At 42.0% G+C, this 22,055-nt stretch overlaps 1 protein-coding gene across 2 annotated transcripts in view; it reads left to right on the top strand.

Annotated features, from left to right (window-relative positions):
* GRTP1 (growth hormone regulated TBC protein 1) overlaps window positions 1-22,055 on the top strand; it is a 67,629-nt gene that overhangs the window by 28,683 nt on the left and 16,891 nt on the right. For both annotated transcript variants that reach the window (XM_019529626.1, XM_019529625.1), the window contains 2 exons: window positions 6,751-6,875; window positions 10,659-10,755. In XM_019529626.1, the coding sequence (XP_019385171.1) occupies window positions 6,751-6,875; window positions 10,659-10,755 (222 nt within the window). The remainder of the gene's footprint in view (window positions 1-6,750; window positions 6,876-10,658; window positions 10,756-22,055) is intronic.

Below are 22,055 nucleotides of genomic sequence, written 5' to 3' on the forward strand. Positions count from 1 at the left end.
CGGACTAGATGATCTGCTCAGGTCCCTTCCGACCCTAGAAACTATGAAACTATTACTTTTGAAGTTTAAAGACATGTCTATATTGAGAATGTAAAAGGACACAGTCAGGTTAAAGAACATGCATCCTGTCTTAATTATTACTGTAATCCTGTAATTAATACTTTAATATTATTTTTTAACCTAAAAAAATCCAAATTCTATTCTGCTTTTTCAGTATAGGAGCATGAAAGGGGAGGGAGCACTACATCCTCTCTGGATCTGCCCCTGGCTGTACCTGCTTATACCAGATACAGATTGTGTCCACAAATTGCAAAATAAGAATAATTCAGCCAGCACTCAACTTTTGAATCAACTAGCTGCTTCTTTTTTTTTTTTTTTTGTGGTATCTTGGGACATCCTACTTCATAAGGATTCACCTACATGGATCAGTTTGCAGTAGCAGAGTCTTTGTATATTCATTCATAATAGTTTAAGGAAGCTATTACTTGAGTATTTCAGTGGTCATTTGACTGGAGGCAGTGAATATTTTACCATCAAAACAGAAATGCACTTCAAAAGGTTAAAAAGAATATTGGCATTATTCCCTATTTGGGAAATTAGCTAGAGAGAATGCAGTCATGAGATGGTGAGGAGAATAGTGTTACCAATACTTCTGGGTTTAGGGTGGATCTTGCAGAATTTGGTGTCTGTCATAGAGCCCGAACTACTCAGGCCATGGGGATGATAAGAATCAGCATTCTATCATTTTAAGGATGTTTTTAGTCCTCATGGTTGCAATAAAAGTTTGCAAATTTGATCCATTAAGGTGCAAAAAATTAACAGGACACAAAACAGGAGAACCATAAACTTACTTTTACAAACCAACCATGTAGAAATAATGATTTGGGGATACCACTCATGATTTGGAATACTTTTAAGTAGCAGACTTAGGAGGTATGGGGGAAGAAATAGAATGGTTTTTATTATTTTTGTGTGCAATGGAGATGTAACTATGGAGATGTGTTAAAAGGCTGTATGCTTAGAAGAACTTATAGATAAGATAGACAGTCTACAAATACAGTAATTGGGGAATAAAAGGAGCAACCAAAATACATGCCTGAGCAGAGCAGCATAGAGCTTGTCATGTTAGTTCTCTGTTGTTAAGCTGTACAGCTGGTACAGTTTGATACAAGGAGTTGTTTCCGGAAGTGGGAAGAGTCTGGATATTATGATAAGAAGAAAAAGAGTAGGAGAGTTTGATAGAGTTGGCTACAGGCATGTTAGACTTCCCAAATCCATGATATGTCAGCATAGAATCCTATGCAGATGTATTTTGTTTTGCTCTGTGTTCTTTTTCTTTTAAACTTTTGTTGCAAAAATAACTTGTTAGAAGTTTTATTCTTTTTTTTTTAACTTTTTATCACCTTATATTACTTGATTCTTTAACTAAATATTCATTACTACCCAAGATACCAAAAATTGTGATGATGATAAGAAGAAAGAAACACACAAATGGCTCTATTAAATAAAATTTATACATAGAAGTTAACCTCAAGAGGAAAGAAATTATTTAGCTAACTTAGTTCAGCTAGTTGCATGACACTGTCATCTCCTGCTAATAACTCACAATTATTATTTTTTAACTGCAGATGTACTGTGTCTCCTCCTAGAATGGCCCTCTTCTTTTTCTCACTCTGTCACATGTTCCTCTGTTAAAGCTGGTGGACCTCTGCATAACCACAGGCATGTCCATGTAGAGCTCATTGAAGGATCAGGACTAAGCAGTCAGTATAAAATACCATGCCGTTTCCCTCGCTACCTTTGTCCTATAAAATTTGTCCTAATTCTTATTGTCATGCTGTAATCAACTGTTCAAAAAAATAGTGATTATTGCCTTCCTATCTGAAAATGTTTAAAAAAGAATTAAAGTAAATGGAAAGTGGGTTTTCCCTCACCCACACACTCACCATGTGTAAGTGAGGTTTTTCAACCTCTTTTCTAAAATGCATGGCACTCTGTCATAGTTAATGGTTCAGGCCTTTTTTAGCAAGAGTAGGAATATTCTGCGCACACTTCTATGTATTTTCACTCTGGTTCCTTTCTGAGCTTCATTGTAACAGTGTGAGCTGGCAGCTCAAAGACCTGGCAACCTATGGCTTGCGAACAGGATTTGGGACGCAGCAGCTCAGGGAACCAGCAAAATGTGCCAGTTAAAGCAGTAGAGGAGGCATCATCAGGTTCCTATTAACTGAACAGTGGCAGGTCTCTTGCTGTGCCAGAGGAGGTGCCCCCAGGGTCCTAGCATCTGTATTTATCTATTCCCAGCTTCATGTAGTGGCACAAGGTTGCCAACCCCTGGCCTCCTTCATCAGTTAATAAAATCCAATCGTTCTCAACCTTTTTAGACACAAGATTTCCCTGCCCCCCCCCCCATTAGACATAGGCACTCCTCAGAAAATGCTAGCTCTTTACTTTTTACTCCTTTCTTGACTGGGGCTGTGTCGGGGTACAGCCACGACCGTCTCCCTGCGCCAGGGCCGCTTACCGGTCGCCAAGTGTTGGCTCACCTTGGGTTGGGTGTTTTACACGCGCTTGCCTTGCTTGCCATGACTTTGATGATATTAGAGTTGGTTCAGATGGTCCGGTGCGTGTCGTCCAAATATGAGACTCCTCGGCGTCCCGTGGGTCCTGCTTTGATGAGGGCTCCGCTACCCCTACACCCTCGCCCGTTCCACCGGGAGGTGGCCGCCTATCTGGCTCAGCCACGTGTCTGTAGACCACACAGATTGTTCATGAAAGAAATGTACAGATCAACACAAATGCTATAGCTAGGGGTCTCCCTGGGTTGGGGCCGCCGCTTCTGCCTTCAGCAGACGGTCTCCGATATCCCCCCCGTATGCTGTGGGGTCGAAACCCCGCTCCCGCTCTCGCAGAGCTCTTCTTGAGGGCTTGTTCAATTCTTCCCTTTATAACTAAGGCTTGCTGTGGCTGTTCCTCCCCTATTATAGGAACTACGGTGCCCACAGTCAATGAGTGCCCTGCTATTAGGGCTTATATGGTACTCGGGTCCCGCCAGGTCCCAGCAGCTCCCGGCCGGTAGCAAAACAGTCCCATGTCCCACAAGGGCCAGCTGACTGGGCTCAAGAGCCCCGTTGGGGCTCACCCCTTCTCCAAAGGCTCCTACCGCGGTTGAGCTGCTCGCATCCACTGCAACGCGCTCCGGCCGGCTCCAGCCCCTCCGCTGCCTGTTTCCGGTTCCGCGCCACCACTTCTTGCCGGCCCTGGCCTCTTTTTTATGCCGGTCCCAGGAGCACCGGCTCCGCCCTTCCCCACACACCTGTGGAAGGTGAATTCCTGCCCAGTGTCTTGGGCCTGCGGACACAGGACCGGTGGGCTACCACTCGGGCGTGGGGCCCCAGAGCCTGCTGGCTCCTTCTGTCTCTCACAGGCTGGTTTTGTTCAGTGTCTTCATTAATGACCTGGAAGATGGCATAGAATGCACCCTCAGCAAATTTGCAGATGACATCAACTGGGGAAAATAGTAGATATGCTGGAGGGTAGTGACCTAGACAATTGGAGGATTGGGCCGAAAGGCATCTCATGAGGTTCAACAATATGCAAAGACTTGCACATAGGATGGAACAATCCCATGCACCAGTACAGGCTGGGGGCTGATTGGCTGGGCAGCAGCTCTGCAGAAAAGCACCTGGGGGTTACAGTGGACAATAAGCTTAATATGAGCGAGCAAGTGTGCCCTTGTTGCCAAGAAGGCTAATGGCACACTGGGCTACATTGATAGGAGTGTTGCCAGTAGGTCAAGGGAAGTAATTATTCTCCTTTATTCAGCACTGATGAGGCCATGTGTGGAGTACTGTGTTCAGTATTGAGCCCCGCCCCAGCCCCCCCCACTACAAAAAGGATGTGGACAAATTGGGGAGAGTCCAGCAGAGGGCAACAAAAAAGGTGAGGGGGCTGGGGGAAATGAATTATGATGAAAGACCTAGGGAACTGGGTTTTAGTCTAGAAAAGAGGAGACTTAATAGTAGCCTTCAACTACCTGAAGGGGGGTCTGAAAGAGGATGGAACGAGACTGTTCTTAGTGATGGCAGATGACAGAACAAGGATCAATGGTCTCAAGTTTCAACAAAGGGAGTTTAGATGAGATATTAGGGAGAATTTTTGTACTAGGAGGGTAGTAAAACACTGGAACAGGCTACCCAGAGAGGTGGTGGAAGCTCCATCCTTGGGAGTTTTCAAAACCCGTATAGATAGCCTTGGCTGGGATGAAATAGTTGGGGCTGGTCCTGCTTTGAGCAGGGGTTGGACTAGATGACCTCCTCAGGGCCTTTCCAACCCTAACTTTCTATGATTCTATGACTATGGGAAAATAGCAGAGCATCTCTTCTGTTGCCTAGACATCAGAAAGATCGCAACAGGTCAGAATGTTTTTGACCTTACGGATTCCTATTTGAAATTTCCTGGTTTATCTTGTGAATCATGTGTAGGTGTTTGCATACCTAGTATTGTATAGCACCCCATCTTACTCTTAAAAGGATATCAAGGCATCCCAGGGTGTCATGGCACTCTGGTTGAGAATCACTGCTATACTCTGAAGTGCTGCCCTGCCCTGCCTTCTGCCCGACTTCAGATTAACGTGGTTAACTACCTCACTTTGTAGTAGCATAAATGTCCTTTGCCCCAGAATGATGTAATCAGAATGAAGCATTTTTACAAAATATAAGCATATCTGAAAATCCTTCATAAAATCTTAATCCCTCTACCTCCAGTGTAAAGTTGTACTTACCAAGAGTAAATAAAATTAGAGTCAACACTTTAATTATGGAGCCTTCCTGAGGATGTAAAATTAAAGATAAGTTTGTTTAGGTCAACTTTTGCTGTGTAAGGCTGTTTTCTTTCATCTGTAGAGCTGAAGGGGAGGGTCATAACTAAATGTTAACTCTAATCTTTCCTGAAACTTTCATACAGTAAATAACGGATGTTGATTATACTAAAGCTATGCTGCTATTTGTATTGAGAGAAACAAAAGTTTACATTGCTCAGGATTATCTGACTGTCTCACAAGGCAGTTAAGGGCTATTGTTCTTCTTGCTTTTTAGATTCTGGTGGGAGGTGAATGGAAAACATTGCCACTATCCTTCACCCAAGCTGATTTCATATCTTTTTAAAAAGAACAAGTGATAATTCTTCCTCGTAACTGGTCACAACTCAAGTTTTGGTCAGGGAAGTCATAACAAGCTGCTTCCTTTAAACTGGAAGAACAGATAAGAGCAGGTATCCTCCTAGCTTCTAGGACATCCACAAGCTGTGCATAGTTGTGTGCAATACTAGTACTGTTTTTTTTTATGCTGATTATTTAAGTATCTTGGGTATAGTTACCTAATTTGAAGGAGACCTGAACCATAGAAGTGAGTTTGCTTTTGTTCCTAGTGTTTTAATTTAAATCTAGCTGCTGTTACATTGATCCTGTGATCCGTATTTTCTAAAGTGACTAGTGATTTTAGGTATTCAACTTGGGACCTTCTAGAAAGGCTGAAATTTTTAGAAAGTGGGATACTTATGAAAATTCAAGTAAGTCATTAGAAATTCAAGTGAGTCATTAGTTTGTAAATTGGTTATAAGTAATATCAGTTTAAAAACCAGTGTGCTGTGTGCTAGATATCAGTAAAGGTTCGTTAACAAATTGACAACCCTTACCTATAATGTGTGTAGTTAAACAGTGTGCATTCTGGCTACAACATCACTCCTACCAAAACTTCTATTTAAATTCATCTGTATTTGTGATCTTCGTAAATAATCCTGAGAAGCTTTAAAATTTCACATTTCTCTATTTATGCTACTTGTTAACTGTTTATATGCAGCATGTTTTAAGTAGTAGTAGACTACCCTATTTACTTTTCTCTTTAAGCAGTTTCTAGATACTTACTGTCTTATGAACTAGCAATATGTGACAAGCCCTGTGGCAGAAATGTGTTAAAAAGTTTTCCCCTGACTTTATTTTAATTTAAATGGAAATTCCCTCCACCATCCCCTTTAGTATGAGCATATTTTCTAAAAACTAAACTTCGGACCAAAGTTTTCTTGATGTTTAAGGAATGTGTGCTTTGAAATGCTGTGTGAGAAGCAAGATATAACTGGTAACATCTCTCCGACCTATATGACTGGTCAAGTAAAAGGTATTGCTACTCTCATTCACTGGACTGTCATGGCTACAACAGCGTTAACCTGAAACTGTGCAATTGTAGAAATAATTGAAAGTTGCATTTTTAAAAAGCAAAAATGCAACAAAAGCAAAATAGTGGTGTAGGACTGATCTTTTTACCTAAATGAAATGGAGACCAGTTTGATCCAAGTTAAATTATCTTGTAAGAATCTCTTTAGAATTGCAGCTACTGCTTTACTATCACATTAGATAAATTTGTTAGAGATGGTTAGTTGAAATGTAGCCAACTTGTTTCTGGGACTTTTCTCATAGATTGGCCTCTATCTTTAGTCCTGCTTGATACTGTAAGACATCCATTCTCTAGAGAGATCAATCTTTCTAGGGATGGATCCTCCTTAAGGAAGATGATCACTGAGCCAAAACAGTGCTGAGGTTGTTTTGCTAATCTCACCCATCAAACTATTGTTCTGTAAACCCATAGTCAGATTTCAGTGGTACCTCTTACAAAATTAAGATTTATGTGGTTGAGGAGAAATGAGGGTGGAGATGTGGCAACCTGCTTTAATGTGGTCCTTTTTTTTTTCCCTTAGACATGAACAGAACATTTCCAGATAACATACAATTCCGCAAAACTGCTGATCCCTGTTTACAGCAGACACTGTACAATGTATTAGTAGCATATGGGCACCATAATAAAGCAGTGGGATACTGCCAGGTATGTAACTTGTTTAAAATATGCTCCCTTACATTGGCATATCATTTCTTTTTTCCAAATTTTAAAAACTAACTTTGTGTGGCAAGGGTGTAGGTGCAGGTTCAAGGTAGATACGTGAACTGTTGCAAAGGATACTTCACTGGCTTGTTTTATGTTGGTATTTTATGTTAGTTCAGGTGGTAGTATGCAGTTACATACTAACTGAAATCCAGACTTTAAAAAGTAGCATTCTTTGCTACCTTTTTGTCATGTATTAAGGCATAAATGCTTTTTTAAGAGTATACTTGGCATTTACAAGGGAATTATTGGGTCTCATTTGCCCTTTTTTTGGACAAGATCTTCTTAAGTACAGGCTATAGGATGATACGCAAGTTTTTTTATTATTATTATCTGGGTAACCCAAAATTAATGTTTAGGGCTTTATTTCTTTTAATTTTTAACTTATGACATGGAGTAGAAGAAAGAAGTATATGAAAGAAATACAGGTACTCCTGACTTAACGTTGTCCCAGTTAACATTTCATTATTACATCTCTGATCTATTTAAAAAAATTCTTTGTTTAAAGTTGTGAAATGTTTGATTCCAGAAAAGAGGCACATGCATGATCAGAGGTCAGGAAAACAGACCTTACGACGATAGGCTGAGAGCCATGGGGCTCTTTAGCCTGGAAAAGTGCAGGCTCAGGGGTGATCTGATGGCCACCTACAAGTTTATCAGGGGTGACCACCAATATCTGGGGGAACATTTGTTCACCAGAGCGCCCCAAGGGATGACGAGGTCGAACGGTCATAAACTACTGCAAGACCATTTCAGGCTGGACATAAGGAAGAATTTCTTTACTGTCCGAGCCCCCAAGGTCTGGAACAGACTGCCATCGGAGGTGGTTCAGGCACCTACATTGAATGCCTTCAAGAGCAAATAGGATGCTTATCTTGCTGGGATCCTATGACCCTAGCTGACTTCCTGCCCTTTGGGCAGGGGGCTGGACTTGATGATCTTCTGAGGTCCCTTCCAGCCCTAATGTCTATGAAATTTATGAAACATGGTTTGGCTGCTGCCTACTAGCAGGCAACTACTGTGATGTAACTGGATTCGCTTAACATCATTTTGCTTAAAGTCACATTTTTCAAGAATGTAACTACAATGTTATGCAAGGAGTAGCTGTAGAAAGAATTATTGGAATCCAATGCCATAACTTTTAGGTGGTGGACTGAGAAGACTCCACAGTTCTTAGTGGTTCCTGTGAAGGATGCAGAATGTTAAATACCTGGTTCATAAAAGCTTGAAGGTAACATACAAACAGTAAAACCTGTTTTAGAGGCCATCTTCCATACTATCTTTGTAGGTGAGGGAGGAACCGTGACTCGCACAAGTGTAAAAATCTGTTCCCTGTTCAGTCTATTTTTTTTTTTAAATCTTCCCTGCTGCTTCCATATTCTGTATTGCATTATAGTTGTACACACTTACATTTGCTTTGTGATTGTCAAGAAGGGGGATATTGTAAACTAACCATCCTCAATTATAAGAATATAAGCTATGCTTTTTGAATGACATGCTACTAGAAGAAAACTGATATTGATTTTTTTTTTTTTTTGGGGGGGAATGCACTTTTGTACTCATGGCAGAGACAGATTGGTTTTATATATATACATTAAAAAAAACCAAATCATTGTGGGTGCCACACTTCAAGAGGCATGTGGACAACCTTGAGAGGGTTCAGAGGAGGGCCACTCAGATGGTTAGGGGCCTGTAGGCAAAACCCTACAAGGAGAGATTGAGGGCACCGAATCTGTTCAGTCTCCGCAAAAGAAGGCTGAGAAGTGATCTTGTGGCCACCTACAAATTCATCTGGGGGGAGGGGGACAGCAAGGAGAGGAGATGCTCTGTTTACCAGGGCACCCCTTGGAGTAACTAGGAGTAACTAGGGCTAGACATGCACCTGGCTGGGGTTGTCTGACCCAGGCACTTGTTCCTGCCCAGGGCAGGGGGTTGGACTTAATGATCTGATAAGGTTCCCTTCCAACCCATACATCTATGAATATATGTATAAGTATGAATAAAAATCAAAGGGTCTACTTTTGCAAATGATCTAGGTACTTACAGCATCAAGCCCCAAGTTAGAGCAAAGCAGACAGACAGATGTATCAAGAAATGCATGCGACTTTGAAACTATTCTGTCTCTGCACAGAAATACCATTCTGTTTCTCCTGATCAATTCTGGTATGATGCAGGTTTTACTCATCAAACTCCACCTGTGTTTGAACATTGAATTGTGTACATGTATAATCTGAAGAATGAAACAAATAGGTTAAGGAGGGGAACAAAAAATTCCTTTTCACCCCTTTTCTGTCACCAAAAAAGAGGATGCTGTTCATTGTAGGAGTATAAATAGGGCATAACCAGAGGCTGTAGCCTGCTCTGAAATACTCATCTGAAATAACTGTATACTTTGGAAAAATCCTCTATTGTGCTAATGAAGTACTGCATCAAGATAAATGGTCATAGTAAAAATGCATGCAGCTTTTGTTGTAAATTTAGTGTTTTGTAGTGTTTACTAAAAATAGGCCCTTTTAAAGAAAAGCTTTCATAATGCTTGTGTGTTTGTGTTGTGTGTGTGTGTGTGTGTGTGTGATGCTTACTAGACCATTAAGCTTGCCGGCCCAAGAGTTGGTCTGACCCTGCATTGCCTTCTGTACTGTCATTGTGGGGAATGCTTGCGCTGGTGCATACGGCAAGTGGGATTCTTGGTTCCATTAATATTTTCTGTAGAGTAGTCTTTTGTGCCTGCCACATCAAGTGCCAAATACTCTCCTGTCACCATGGATGCAATTATCAAGCTAACGGGCCTCAGGGAACAGAATAGCTGTCTTCACAAGCAGAAGGGCAAGTGCAAGACAGGTCCAGGCAACTTCAGCAGCTTCTAAAAGTTTATCATCGAAGCCTGTTGAAATCAAGAAACTGGATTCCAACTCAGGAACTTTTGGTTTCCAAAATCCTCAGAGTATTTTAGTTTTGGCAGTGCTCTTCTTGCTTGTACTGTATCTGGCAATGGTAGAGTGCAAAGCAAGGCAATGTTCTGCCTGTCACCATAGACAACAGTGGAGGAGGGGTGAGTTCAGGGGGAAAGAGGGCAGGGAGAAGGCAAAAGAAAAGGATGAAACTTGAGAATATTCCGAAGACCAGAGTCAAACACGGGTGACCTGACACCAGCCTTCACAGCCCACAAATACTGAAAGACATTTTTATGTTTTAATATTGTAATCATGTACATCAGAGATGGCCCCTGTGCACCTTCCTTCAGATATGCTATTTTAGGTTCCATCTTGTTTATTTTGAGAAAAATAGGCTTTAAAAAAAATCCTGTGACTCTGGAAACCAATAGGGCACAGCACGGTCTCTGTGAGTGAGTATTCAAGGTCACTTAATAGTCTCTAAGAAAAGGGTTTGTTTTTTTAAGTAAAAAATAGTCTATAAGGTGTTTTAATTTCTCCATGTTTATTTATAATTTACTTCTGTGTGGTTTGGTGCATAATTTAACGTTTAATTTTCATTCTGTAAGTGTAGCAGCCTAATCAGTCCATAGATTTACTCTGTACTACCCATACTGTGAATTGTAATAATCTAGCCTGTTGTAGCTTTCAAGGAACATGTTGACAGCATTTTTTTTCTCTACTTTTGTTATTTTTGCTTGCTAAGTACTTTGACATTCACGTATGATATCATGAAATGAGACTAAAAACTGGAAGTAGGTGGAGAAGTCATAGAAGCTTCTTTTTATTTCAGGGCATGAATTTCATAGCTGGATACTTGATTCTTATTACAAAGGATGAAGAGGAGTCCTTCTGGTTGTTAGATGCTCTCATTGGACGAATACTACCTGGTATGCAAAAGGTTCTTATTTTGTTTTCTGAACGGTAGTGTTTGGTGTGTTTATTCCCCCTTAACCTTCATCTTCAGTTTTAGAAATTTGTGGTGATTGTATTATGCTGCTCGACTACTTTCTAATGCCCTAATTCTGCTTAGATTTCAGTTGGGAGATACAGGATATAAGTCAGGATAGAATTTGTCCCTTTTAATTAAATTAAGACTCCACTCTTCAGGCAGGAAAGCAGCATGAAATTGAAATTTGGTTAGATGGTATAAAACTGTTGATTTGCTGTGTGGTTCTTGCTTTTCACTTATCCCTATCCTGGCATATTGCTCCAATACGTCAGTGTTGTAGTGGAGGTCAGGGCTGAAGAGAATATCTGGGACTTTGCAGTTTCCCCTTGGCCTGTGGGAAAACAGTGCAATGAAGAAATGAAGTGATTAGTCTCAATGTGAAGGAAGAGCACGAGTTTTGTTGCTACATGAGCATTGTGTGATAGCAGGTACATAACATACTAGCTTTTGATGGACTGAAGTGTGGCAGCATTTGTTTGGAAAGGACTACAATAAGTGTTGTATTTGGATAGAGATGGTTAAGTTGGTATATTTCTGGCTTCTTTCACACTGTGACAGAAAAAGAGTTTTGGGATTTCATTCTTATGTGGATAAAAAAAAAAAGCCCGTGCTCCTGCTGGAAGAAGCAGTTTTTCCCATGATATTTCTGTTTAAACTTTTGAGTGGGTTAGTTTTTATCTGGGATACTGTGGGGAGGCTGGGATAGATTCATAGGTCTCTGAGATTCAGCAGACTGGCTCAGTCTTTGATGAAATTTCTTTTCATTGGAACCCTGTAAAGCCTCTTTCTCATATCTACCAGGATCCTCCAAAACCTTGCAAATATCTAAATAAGAAAAGGCACTCATTTAATTTTCCTAGTCATTATTTACATTGATTGTTTTGTATCTAATGCTAGTAGCATCACTAATTTTTTTTTTTTTATATAGAGATTCATACTATGCATGGCAGATCTCCTTAAATACAGTATTTAAGGAAATATATATTCAGACATGGGTGTATGCTCTCTGAGATCTTACTATGCACCTTGTCTTTGTCTTTTTAATATCTTTTGTATTAACATGGGACTTTCTGTGAAGAGTGTTTGCCATGGGTGAAAATTCTTTTTGAGACCTCCAAGATGGTTGTTTTGCCCTACACTGGTGTGTGCTCCATTTTGGGGGAGTTTGCACAATGAGCAGAATAACTGGGATAACTGTACCAAAGTATGGTAAGTGTCTTAGAGCTTTTCTGTGGAAACATGATTATTCCCTCTCAATTGATTTGGAATATGCGTTGCTTTAATTCATTGTCAAGAAAGTAAAGAAACATCACATGTATTTCAGGACTAGTGTTGGCTACCACGGTTTGAAGTGAGTGCGTGCCAGTGTGGATGCATCTTACTAGCTGTCAGCTCTTGATGGCTGAGTTAGCTGGCACGTCTCTTTTTGTACATTGGGTGAGACTGCCCTCTCCATAATGTTATATAATCTGTCCCGGGGAGCCTGGGAGGAACCCGGGGAGCAGGAACGGGACGAGAAAGAAAGAGAAAGAAAAGAAAAACAAATAGGTTCTTACCTTCAGAGAGCAGCGTGGCAAAACCAAAAGTGGCAGCATGACCCGAGCGGCTTGTTAGTTGCGTTTTTATAAAGTTATGGCAAGCTAATGGCCACAGCTGCAGGATCCGGTTGGGAGATTTAAAAGCAGCGGAGTGCAGCCCCGGGGGGAGGAGAGAAGGAGCAGCGCCGGTGAGGGAAGCACTCTCCACATCCCCTTGGAGTAAAGGAACATGGGGGCTTGCAGCTGGCAGCCCCGTTGGAGAGAGCAAGACCCTGCAGGAGGAGATTGTCACCGGCAGCAAGGCAGGAGGTGAGGAGGGTCAAGGTGTGGAGGCCGAGGAGGGTTGGAGAACACTGAGACCTGGAGGAGCCCTCAGAGGATAAGAAGAGGCAGCAGGCTCCAGATCACTGGACCAGGTGGGATCACCAAGGGCATGGACAGCCCCAAAGAAGAGCTGAGGGGGAGACGCGCTGAGGGGACCCACCAAGAACACAGTAGGCTGACCCTAGACTAAGGTTAGGCTGGTTGAGGTCGGAGAGATGGCAACTGGAGCGGGTGGTAGGAGCAGACATAGAAGGGGCAAAGGGCAGCCCTTAGTATCTGGTGTTTTCTGCCAGCGATTTATTCTGTGTTTTGTTTGGTTACCCACTGTTGGAGGGAAGGTGAGGTATATAGCACTGACGGGGTGCAGCTGTGGGTCAGAGCAGGCGGCTGGTAGGAGGGGAGTATCTAGCTGAATTCCTGGAGCCAACTGGGAAGAGGGCCCCAAGCCCAACTATCAGAGGGACGGGGCCAAAGATCATCAAGATCCATCAAGGTGTGGTGTAAGGGTGAGGTAGAAGGGAGGAGGAGCCTTGCAGAAGACCAACGTCCTTTGGTCCCTGGAGCGAGGAGCACCGATAGTCAATCCCTACCACTGTAATAAGATCAAATTCATGGCGGGCGAGATTGGGGAGAGACGATTCAGGTCAATGACATCAACTCGCTGAGATTACAGGGATGGAAGGGCGGACAACTTCGAACATCCGGGGGTGCAGAGCACGTGACTGGATGTTCGAAACCAGATGGGTACATAATCCCTTTCAAACACTGATCACACTACATCTTAAAACTGTATTAGAAATACACTTAGGGTGAAGTTACATGTTACACTTAAGCTGTACTAAATCTCTGGAATGCTAAGCAATGTTAAAGTTAGAATGTGCTGTGACCAGTCGCACATTAAGGGTTAATACCATTTCTTGCTTGCACAGAAAGCTGGCAAGCAGGGGATTGGCTGGGAGCTAGGGCTCTATGACTGTTCTGGGCAGGGGTGGGAGGGCTGGGAGCAGTGCATCCTGGGATGCTGGAGGACAGTAAATTGCTCATTTTAGCTCTGTGGAGCAGAATCCAGTTACCCCAACACAAACTAGGTAGGACAGTCCAGAGTTAACTTTTGCCTGAAGTGGCATAACTTTGAGATGATCAGAGGGCATTTAGCATGAGTTAATGAGCTTTAAGTTGCAGAAGCTCACATTTTAAGTGCCCTTAGTATGGCCTAAGTGTAATGTGTAACTTCACTCTTACTTAGAAATTGTTCTAGGATCTAATTTTTTTTTGATGGTTAGAAAGTCTCTAATTTATTTATAGCCATTTTATACTCATTTGTGCTTGTATCAACATCCTTTATCTTAAACACCTGGGAAAAAGAAGGAAAGAATTGATATATCCCCATGTTTAGGGGGACCACTCCCACTCAGTCTTTATTTTGCTAAACTAAACAAACTGAATTATTTTAGTTTCCACTGGTATGATTCCCCTGACCATCCTAGTAGCCCATCTCTGCATCAGTTCCTGATTTGAATTATTTTTTCTTGATTTGTAGGTGACCAGAACTATATATTGCTCTACGTGAGGTCTCACTAGTGCCTTGTACAAATGCATTCATGTTTCCCTGTTCCTACTGGGAAGTACTTTTCCTGATGAATCCAAGGATTATGTTTGCCTTTTTTGCTGGCTGTTATCACATGGTAGGCTCATAGTCATCCTGTGACTGATCTACATACCCAGGTCTACATCCTCTGTCACTTCCATATGATGAGCAGGGATCCTGGTTTTCTCTGATTTTTAATCAAAAAATTGGGGATTTTTTTTTTTTAAAAAGTAACCCAAAATCCACTTTTTCCCAAGATTTAATATTTTAATTATGGAAAAAACTGGATTTTGGGTTACTTGTCTTATCCAAAAATTGGGTTTTGTTTTTTTTTTAATTGGAGAAAACCAGGATCCCTGCTGATGTGTTACCAACTTATCAACAGGAGTTTCTGCTGTATGTCTCCAAATACATGACCTTTCCCTTTCTACTATTGGATTTCATCCTGTTTCTACTATTCCAATACTCAAGGTCATTCATTTCTTATTGCATATTATTTTCATCCTCCTTTGTATTGATGACATTCCCCAATTTTGTCATCAAGCAAGTGTCAGTTGTACCTTCCAATTTTTGTGTTGATTAAGCAAGATCAGTCCCATGATTGATCTATGAGAACATAGCTAGTCACCTCCCTTCATCCTGGTAGTTCCCTTTTTCAGTACTAGCTCCTTCCTGTTCACTCATCAGCAATTAAAAATTAGGGATGTGTGAGGCTTTGGACAGAGCTTTGGATCTGGAGAAGCTTTGGACACTTGGGGTCCAAAGCAGCATATCCGGGTGGAGGCGCTGGCCTCGTTCGGCTTCCCGAAGCGGTTCGGAGCTTCCGAAGCGCCTCAGAGATCCGGCTATAGGGTATAATGGGGAAACAGTAAATATCTGTAACTTTGTTGGTTTTTGTATGAGTTGGAAGAAATTTTCAGGAATGGTAGACTCTCTGCAGAGAACATGAATCCTGACAGGTTTCAAGGAGATCAGTGCAGGGTTTTGGGGGAACTGAACCCCACATTCTTGAAAGCAAAACTCCTGTCATGTCTGTGTTACAACACAGGGGTGTGAATATTGCAGGACTGGTAGCTCTTGCTGAGGCCACAAAGCCTGACAAGTTTTAGGAAGATTGGTGCAGGGGTTTGGGGGAACTGCCCCTCAAGTTGTGGACAAACAAAACCCGTGCCATGGGTGACTCTGCGTGTGTTAAGGCACAGAGGGGTGACAGCTGCAGAGATGGTGGCCCCTGCTGCAGCCATGATGCCTGCCAGCTATTGAGGAGGTTGGTGCAGGGGGGGTTCTGGCTTCTGGGGCCCTGCACCCTTAGCTGCTGACAGACAAAACTCATGCCATGGGTGCTTGTGGGACTGACTGTGTCTGTCTTGGGGCGTGAGAGACACTACTGTGGGCCTGGCTGCTAAGCTACTGTGTACCACTTACCAATTAATCATGATTTACTCAGAGACCAGCTCAATGCACAGGACCTAGCCAATATAGCCAGTTAATTGCCATCAATTAGCACCTACAAAACCAGGCTAAGGAGAGGAAAGAATCTATACAGAGAATCAACTGCCCCAAGACAGAGACAGTCAGTCCCACAAACACCCATGCCACGAGTTTTGTCCGTTGGCAGCTAGGGGTGCAGGGCCCCAGAACCCCCCTGCACCGATCTCCTTGACAGTTGGCAGGTGTTGTGGCAGCAGCAGGGGCTACCGTCCCTGCAGCTGTCACCCCACTGTGCCTTAACATACACAGGGTCACCCATGGCATGAGTTTTGCTTGTCCACAGTTTGAGGGGTAGTCCCCCCCCCAAACCCCTGCACTGATCATCTTGAAAATTGACAGGCTCTGTGGCCTCACCAGGGGCCACTAATGCTGTGGTTTTCACCCCCCCCCCCCGTGGTGTAATACACAGGTATGACATGAGTTTGGCGTTCAAGAATTTGGGGTACAGTTCCCCCCAAACCCCTGTGCCAATTTTTTGGAACTTGGCAGGTTTCATGCTCTCGGCAGAGGCTACCATCCCTGCAAGTTTTGTCCTAATCAGACAAAAAAACAACAAAGTTATAGATGTTTCATTGATTTCCCCCATTATACCCTATAGCCGGATCTTCGAGGTGGCTCTGAAGCTTCGGAGCTGCTTTGACCAGATGGAAGCGGAAACCCAGTCCGGAGCTCCGGATTGGATCACGGCCATCTGAAGTGGCCGCATCCAAAGCTGGATCAGATCACTGCCAACTCACACAGGCCTATTAAAAATAAGATGTTGTGCCTTATCTTGGGAACAGGTGCTTTAGCAATGCAGGAGTGACCCAGCTGGTAGACTAAAGAAGTCAGATTAACTTGCATTCTCTGCTAAAACAGAAAATGTGGTATAAGGCACCAGTAGCTTCAGCAAGCTGAACTGCTGCTAGTTAAAGGCAAGGGCCTGAAATTTCTAGACATCTGATTGCATTTGCTTCTTGTTTTCCTAAAGACACCATCTTTCTTTTTGAAGCTATGAAACGGTCATAGCAGGCTTGGTTACTGGGTGGGTGAGGATATGAGATGAGGCATAGTGTTTGGCATAGATGCCTAACCCAAGTAACTGCATAATTGCTTCTCTATGACCTGTGGCTTCCTTGCCTCTCTTCTTCCTAGTGTCGTAAGATCCTTTCAGGTCTGTCACCTAGATGACAAACACTCCAAGGGAGTTGTCAGCTATGAAGCACTGGACAATCTTGTAGATATGGTAATCATGTCTGGCTCACTCCTTTTGGAACTGCTGTTAATACACTCTTACTTCCTCCTTTTTAGTAAATTTGTTTTACTGTTTGGACAAGGAATACTGAAATCCCTAAACCTGGGATAAGTGCATTTTAAAATCTGTGTCTGGAGAGGGAAGTAGAATCTTCTATGGGAAGTGGAGCATCTCATTAAGCTGGATAGGAAAAAAACTTGGGAGAGGTTAGACTGAATTCAGCTGTTGGAGAACCTGTAGGACAGCATACATAAGATTTCACTACAGATTAAACCAGCTTTGTGGCTATCACCACAGACATAGAACCTGCAAATCATGAACTGTTGTGTTGCTGCCTGTGCCCATTGCACTCAGCTCCATGACTGTCTCTTGGCAGAGTTGTCTCTCTCCTCTTTGGAGAATTGCTTCTAATTATGAGATGACAGTAATTCTGATTAGCCCTCTTAAATGTGCTCCCATCCAGGGAGACGGACGTGTTTAGCCAGATAATCGGGATTTCAAGATACAAGTACCTGGTATATTTTACTGTTGGCCTTCAGCTGCCAGCATTTAAAGAAATCTTTTTTTAACATTAGAAGCCAGTTATTTTTATCTAAGAGTTAAACATGTTTGTGTCATGTTAAGGTGAAGGTGGAATCTGGGGTTCATGTGAATATATTTGGAAACTCTGATCATCCTGAAATGCTTATTACTTCTAACTCTGAATTGCCAGAGGATTCTGAAGATCTAGACTGTGGGAGGATCAACAATGAATATTTTTCTGCTTTAACTTCTGCTGGTCTTGTGCTGCCTGTGTTTACTGTGTAAAATTCAGCTACTGTTAATCTTGGTAGTAAAAGGGAGTATTTTGGATATTTGGCTGGCCTGTTCCAGGCACCATGGTAGAGGTGTCAAGAGTTTTATATAATACGTATTTTAACCTGAGATTACTTTGTTTCTGAAGTTAGGCAAGGTTTTTAGAATGCCAATGTCCTTGGCATTTGGCCTGGCATGAAATGTGTTTAAGGTCCAGTCAACACTGCAAATAGGAACTATTTTGGTAACCAAGCTAAGAGTTGCTGTATTCCTTGACTGGTATAGTGCAGACATAGCCAAAGCCTTAGGTGCCCAAATGTGTCTTCCTATGGCAGGCTTTCATTAATACAACATAGTCCTTCTATACTCTACTAGTACTCTCCAAGCCTTCTGTAGGTTTCTCCAGTCCTGTAACACAGCCCTCTCACCTTGCCCTTGTTCACATTTGCTTGTTTCCCTGGTAAGTTGGAGTTCTTTTGTTATGAGAGGACCAGAAAGTAAGACTTTCCCACAATATTGAAGTGAAATCCTGTTTTGGTTTAGATTAAATAAAAGCAGATTTGTTCTCAATTGAATTTAAACTCCCTGAGTAACTTACTGATATATTTGTAAATTCTCAGGAGATCCATTTATATACTCCAGGACTGGGTACTTTTAAGCTTGAATTACAAACAGAAGAGGCTGAGTCCTTGTTCTAAACACAAGTATTCCTAGATTAACATCAAGAGGTACAGTTTGGTCATCTAGTCTCAGGTCCTGTATGATACAGGCCCTAGACTTTCACTCAATTTGCTTTTGCCATGAACTCGGTAACTTGCTTGGTTAAAGTACACCTTCCTGAAAACCTCTAGACTTGATCTGAAGACATGAAGGATGGAGATTTATGGCTTTTCTTGTTGCAGTGGTTAATTGGCTTCGCTCTTATGTACATATGCCTTATTTCTAATCTGACCTGGTTTGTGCTTAACTTGTAAGCATCATTGGTTTTTATGACTCTGGGATATCCCTTTTTGTACCCAGTGTTTTCTCCCTTTAAAGACTAATATACTGTACTCAAGTCATCTCTTGATCTTCTTTTTGATAAGCCAAGCTATTAAAGCTTTTTAAGTCTTTCAGTGTAAGGTATTTGTTTTCTAGCCCATGAATTGTTCTGGGGGCCTTCGTCTGCACAATTTTCAACACGTTTTTAAAATATAGACAGCCCAACAGGAAGTAGTATGCTAACGTTAGTCTTATCAATGACAAACTGAAGTGAAATCACCTCTTCTCACTGTTCTTAACATGTCCAAGGCTGGCCTTAGGCTTTTCTATGGACTAATACTGGTAGATGAGTTTGTGATGGATTTGTGATGCGTGCAGCTAATTGTTTTGCACAATGTACTTTTTTTCTTCATAATCAGTGCATACATAATCAGTATAGTTGAATGAGTTACTATTTTGTCTAAATGTAAGATATTGTTAGAAATGGATGGTGTTGCATTATTAGTAATGTAGTTACAAAGTGTGGTTGGATACCTAACTGACACCTGGTAATGCTTGGCGTTATGTAAGTTGAGGAAAGGATATGAGAAGTTTTCCTAGGAGAAGTTTAGAGAGTCTGGCTTTAGGTAGGAAATTTATTGTTAGGTTATCTAGAAGATTTGAATAACTTAAGCCTTTGAATCCTGCCACCAGTACTAAGATTTCATTTCTGCACTCTATAAATTAGAAAGTGCTAATTTAAGATTAAAATGAATTCTGTCAATTTGCGTCTTTAAATTTGAAATAAGTGCATTGTGTTACTCTTTGTGAGGGGTGGGGAGGAATGTTAGATCAGTTCCTTCTCTAAATACCAAATTAGTGGTGTGTGTGTGTATGTGTGTAGCTTTCTGTTTCAAACTTGTCTCCATCCAAGTGTTTTTATGTAACCTTAAATACCATGTAGTTCTGAGGGTGAGACCAGAGCAGTCATATGAGTTCAGGAAGACCTAACTTTATAGGGTCATTTTTAAGTACAGTGTAATCTGATTAGAAGTACAGTATTTTGCATTTAGGTATGTTAAGAACAGGTAATCTTCTCAGTGTACTTTATTTTATCTGATAAGACAACTGTTCCACATGCTTCAATATGCAAACTTAGAGCCAGGGATATTTGTGTACAGCTGAAGATGTGAATCCTTCAGACTTATTTTGTATAATTGTAAATTAATAGGACTCTCTCATAAGCATATCAAGGATTTTATTTTCTAAATATTAGTTTGTGTTTGTTTTTTAAAAATTTCATTCAAGTATTACAGGTTAAAATACTATCTGTGATGGAAGTGATTTTTGGATGAAATACTCGATTCCCATGATTAAGAATTTGGTGAGCCTCTTACTATAAAATAATCACTTGTTTACACCATGGGAATGGCACTGATTTTTGTGGCTAGAGATATACCAGGCTCTTTGGAAACTAGTGAATTGGTGAATAATGTATGAAAATGTGTATTAGTATTAGGAAAAGTAAGATAGTTAGGAAAGATGTGACTCCTGTCACTAACGAATATGGTGGAGGAGGAGATATTGTACATCTGTTTTCTTTCCTTTTCTTCCTAAACTATGTGGCTGTTTGAAAGGACTTAAATAGGGAGAACTTTAATCAAACTAGACTATCCATAACAATGATCCAAGTAGTTATTATATAGAATCCATTTCAGATTTTTCAATTGACTAAGAAGCAGTGATGATAAAGTGGCTCATTCTGGTCAGATGACTAGTAAGGTGGTGTTTCCTTTAGAAGTGTACAGCAGTTCATATTTCCCAATAACTAAAAAATGTTCAGATCTCATTACTGTTTTCTCATATTAAGCTTGCTTTATTTTTGTCTCTGTATGTCTGAGAGATTACTTCTGGAATTCCCACTGGGCATTTATATTACAACAGATGAAAGTAAAATACAATCTAAAGATGAATCCTTTCTCTTCCTCCTTCCATCTTGTTCTGTTGTGTGTTAAATAAACATGCCTCTCATCCTTATTGTACCACACTAGAGGCTTAGTCATGGACCAGGAACTCCTTGTGCTAGGTAATATATGAATGTAAAAAAACCAAACCAACCCCCAAAACAATTCTTGCCTCAAACTTTAGAGCAGGGATGAGCAGTTATTTTGGCCCAAGGGCCACTTTAGGAATTTGTGAGGTGGTGTGGTGGTGGTGGTGGGGGGCCTGGGGATGGGGTGCAATTGATACTATCTGGCTTGGGCCCATCCGCTATGCACCCATCACTAGGGTTGCTGGGCAGGATGTGTGGGTGGGATCTCCATTGATACTGGCGGGGACCCCTGTGGGCAGGGTGCAGTCAGATGAATGAATGGGGCTGTGGGCAGGTGAGGAACAGTGTCTGGGAGCAGGATGAGTGGGCAGAGGTTAGGGGGTGGGATCATGGGGCAGTGACAACACAGGGCTGGGGCCCAGGGCAGAGCCACAATCTGCTCCCTGCATGTCTAGGCCATGCAGCTAATGGATTGCAGCAGTGTCCTGGCCCCTGGCTCCATGCTTTCACCACACCGTGTTCTGCCTGCCCCTCCCGCTCCCAGATGCAGTTCCCCTTGCATCCACGGCCCTATCCCATACACCCAGCTGAGCACACTCTGTCCACAGGGGTCCCAGCTAGTCTCCATGGAGACTTTGCCTGCCCGCTCACTTTAATGCCCCCAGCTATGGGTGTGGGGTGGACAGGCCTGGGCAGCAGGGCCAGGTCTGGTGGTGGTGGCTGGAAGGGAGTCCAGCTGCTGTGCTGCCCCCACCCTGCCATGCACTTAGGGGTGGTAGGACTGACTGCACTGCCACAACCTGGGCTGCCTTCTGCGCCTGGGCCAGGTGGGGTCAAGGGACCCACCAGGGGCTGGATAAAATCCCTTGGCAGGCTGGATCCAGCCTGTGGGCTGTATTTTGTCCACCCCTGGTTTAGAGTTGAGTATAAAACAAGAGATAATGGATGTACACGAACAGACAGGAGAGGCAAAGGAAGAAATAAAATACCTTTTCTTACCTTGGGGATTTACACGCATGAAAAGTTTAATTTTAACCTTCCTCAAATTATACATAATTCAGATTGATATTCTTTGTTAACATTTCTGGGAGATATTCACTTTCACCATTTGGTATAAAAGTAGAAGTACACTTGATATAGGTTTTCATGTGCATACACAATGTATTTGTGTAAATAAAATTTTATTTAATATTTCTATTTTTCTGTTGCAGTGTCCGACAACTATTTAGACTCTATTGTGAATCCCAGGGTATCA

The sequence above is a fragment of the Crocodylus porosus genome, unplaced genomic scaffold, assembly GCF_001723895.1.
Source record: "Crocodylus porosus isolate Cpor-Errol unplaced genomic scaffold, CroPor_comp1, whole genome shotgun sequence".
NCBI classification, from domain to species: Eukaryota; Metazoa; Chordata; order Crocodylia; family Crocodylidae; genus Crocodylus; species Crocodylus porosus.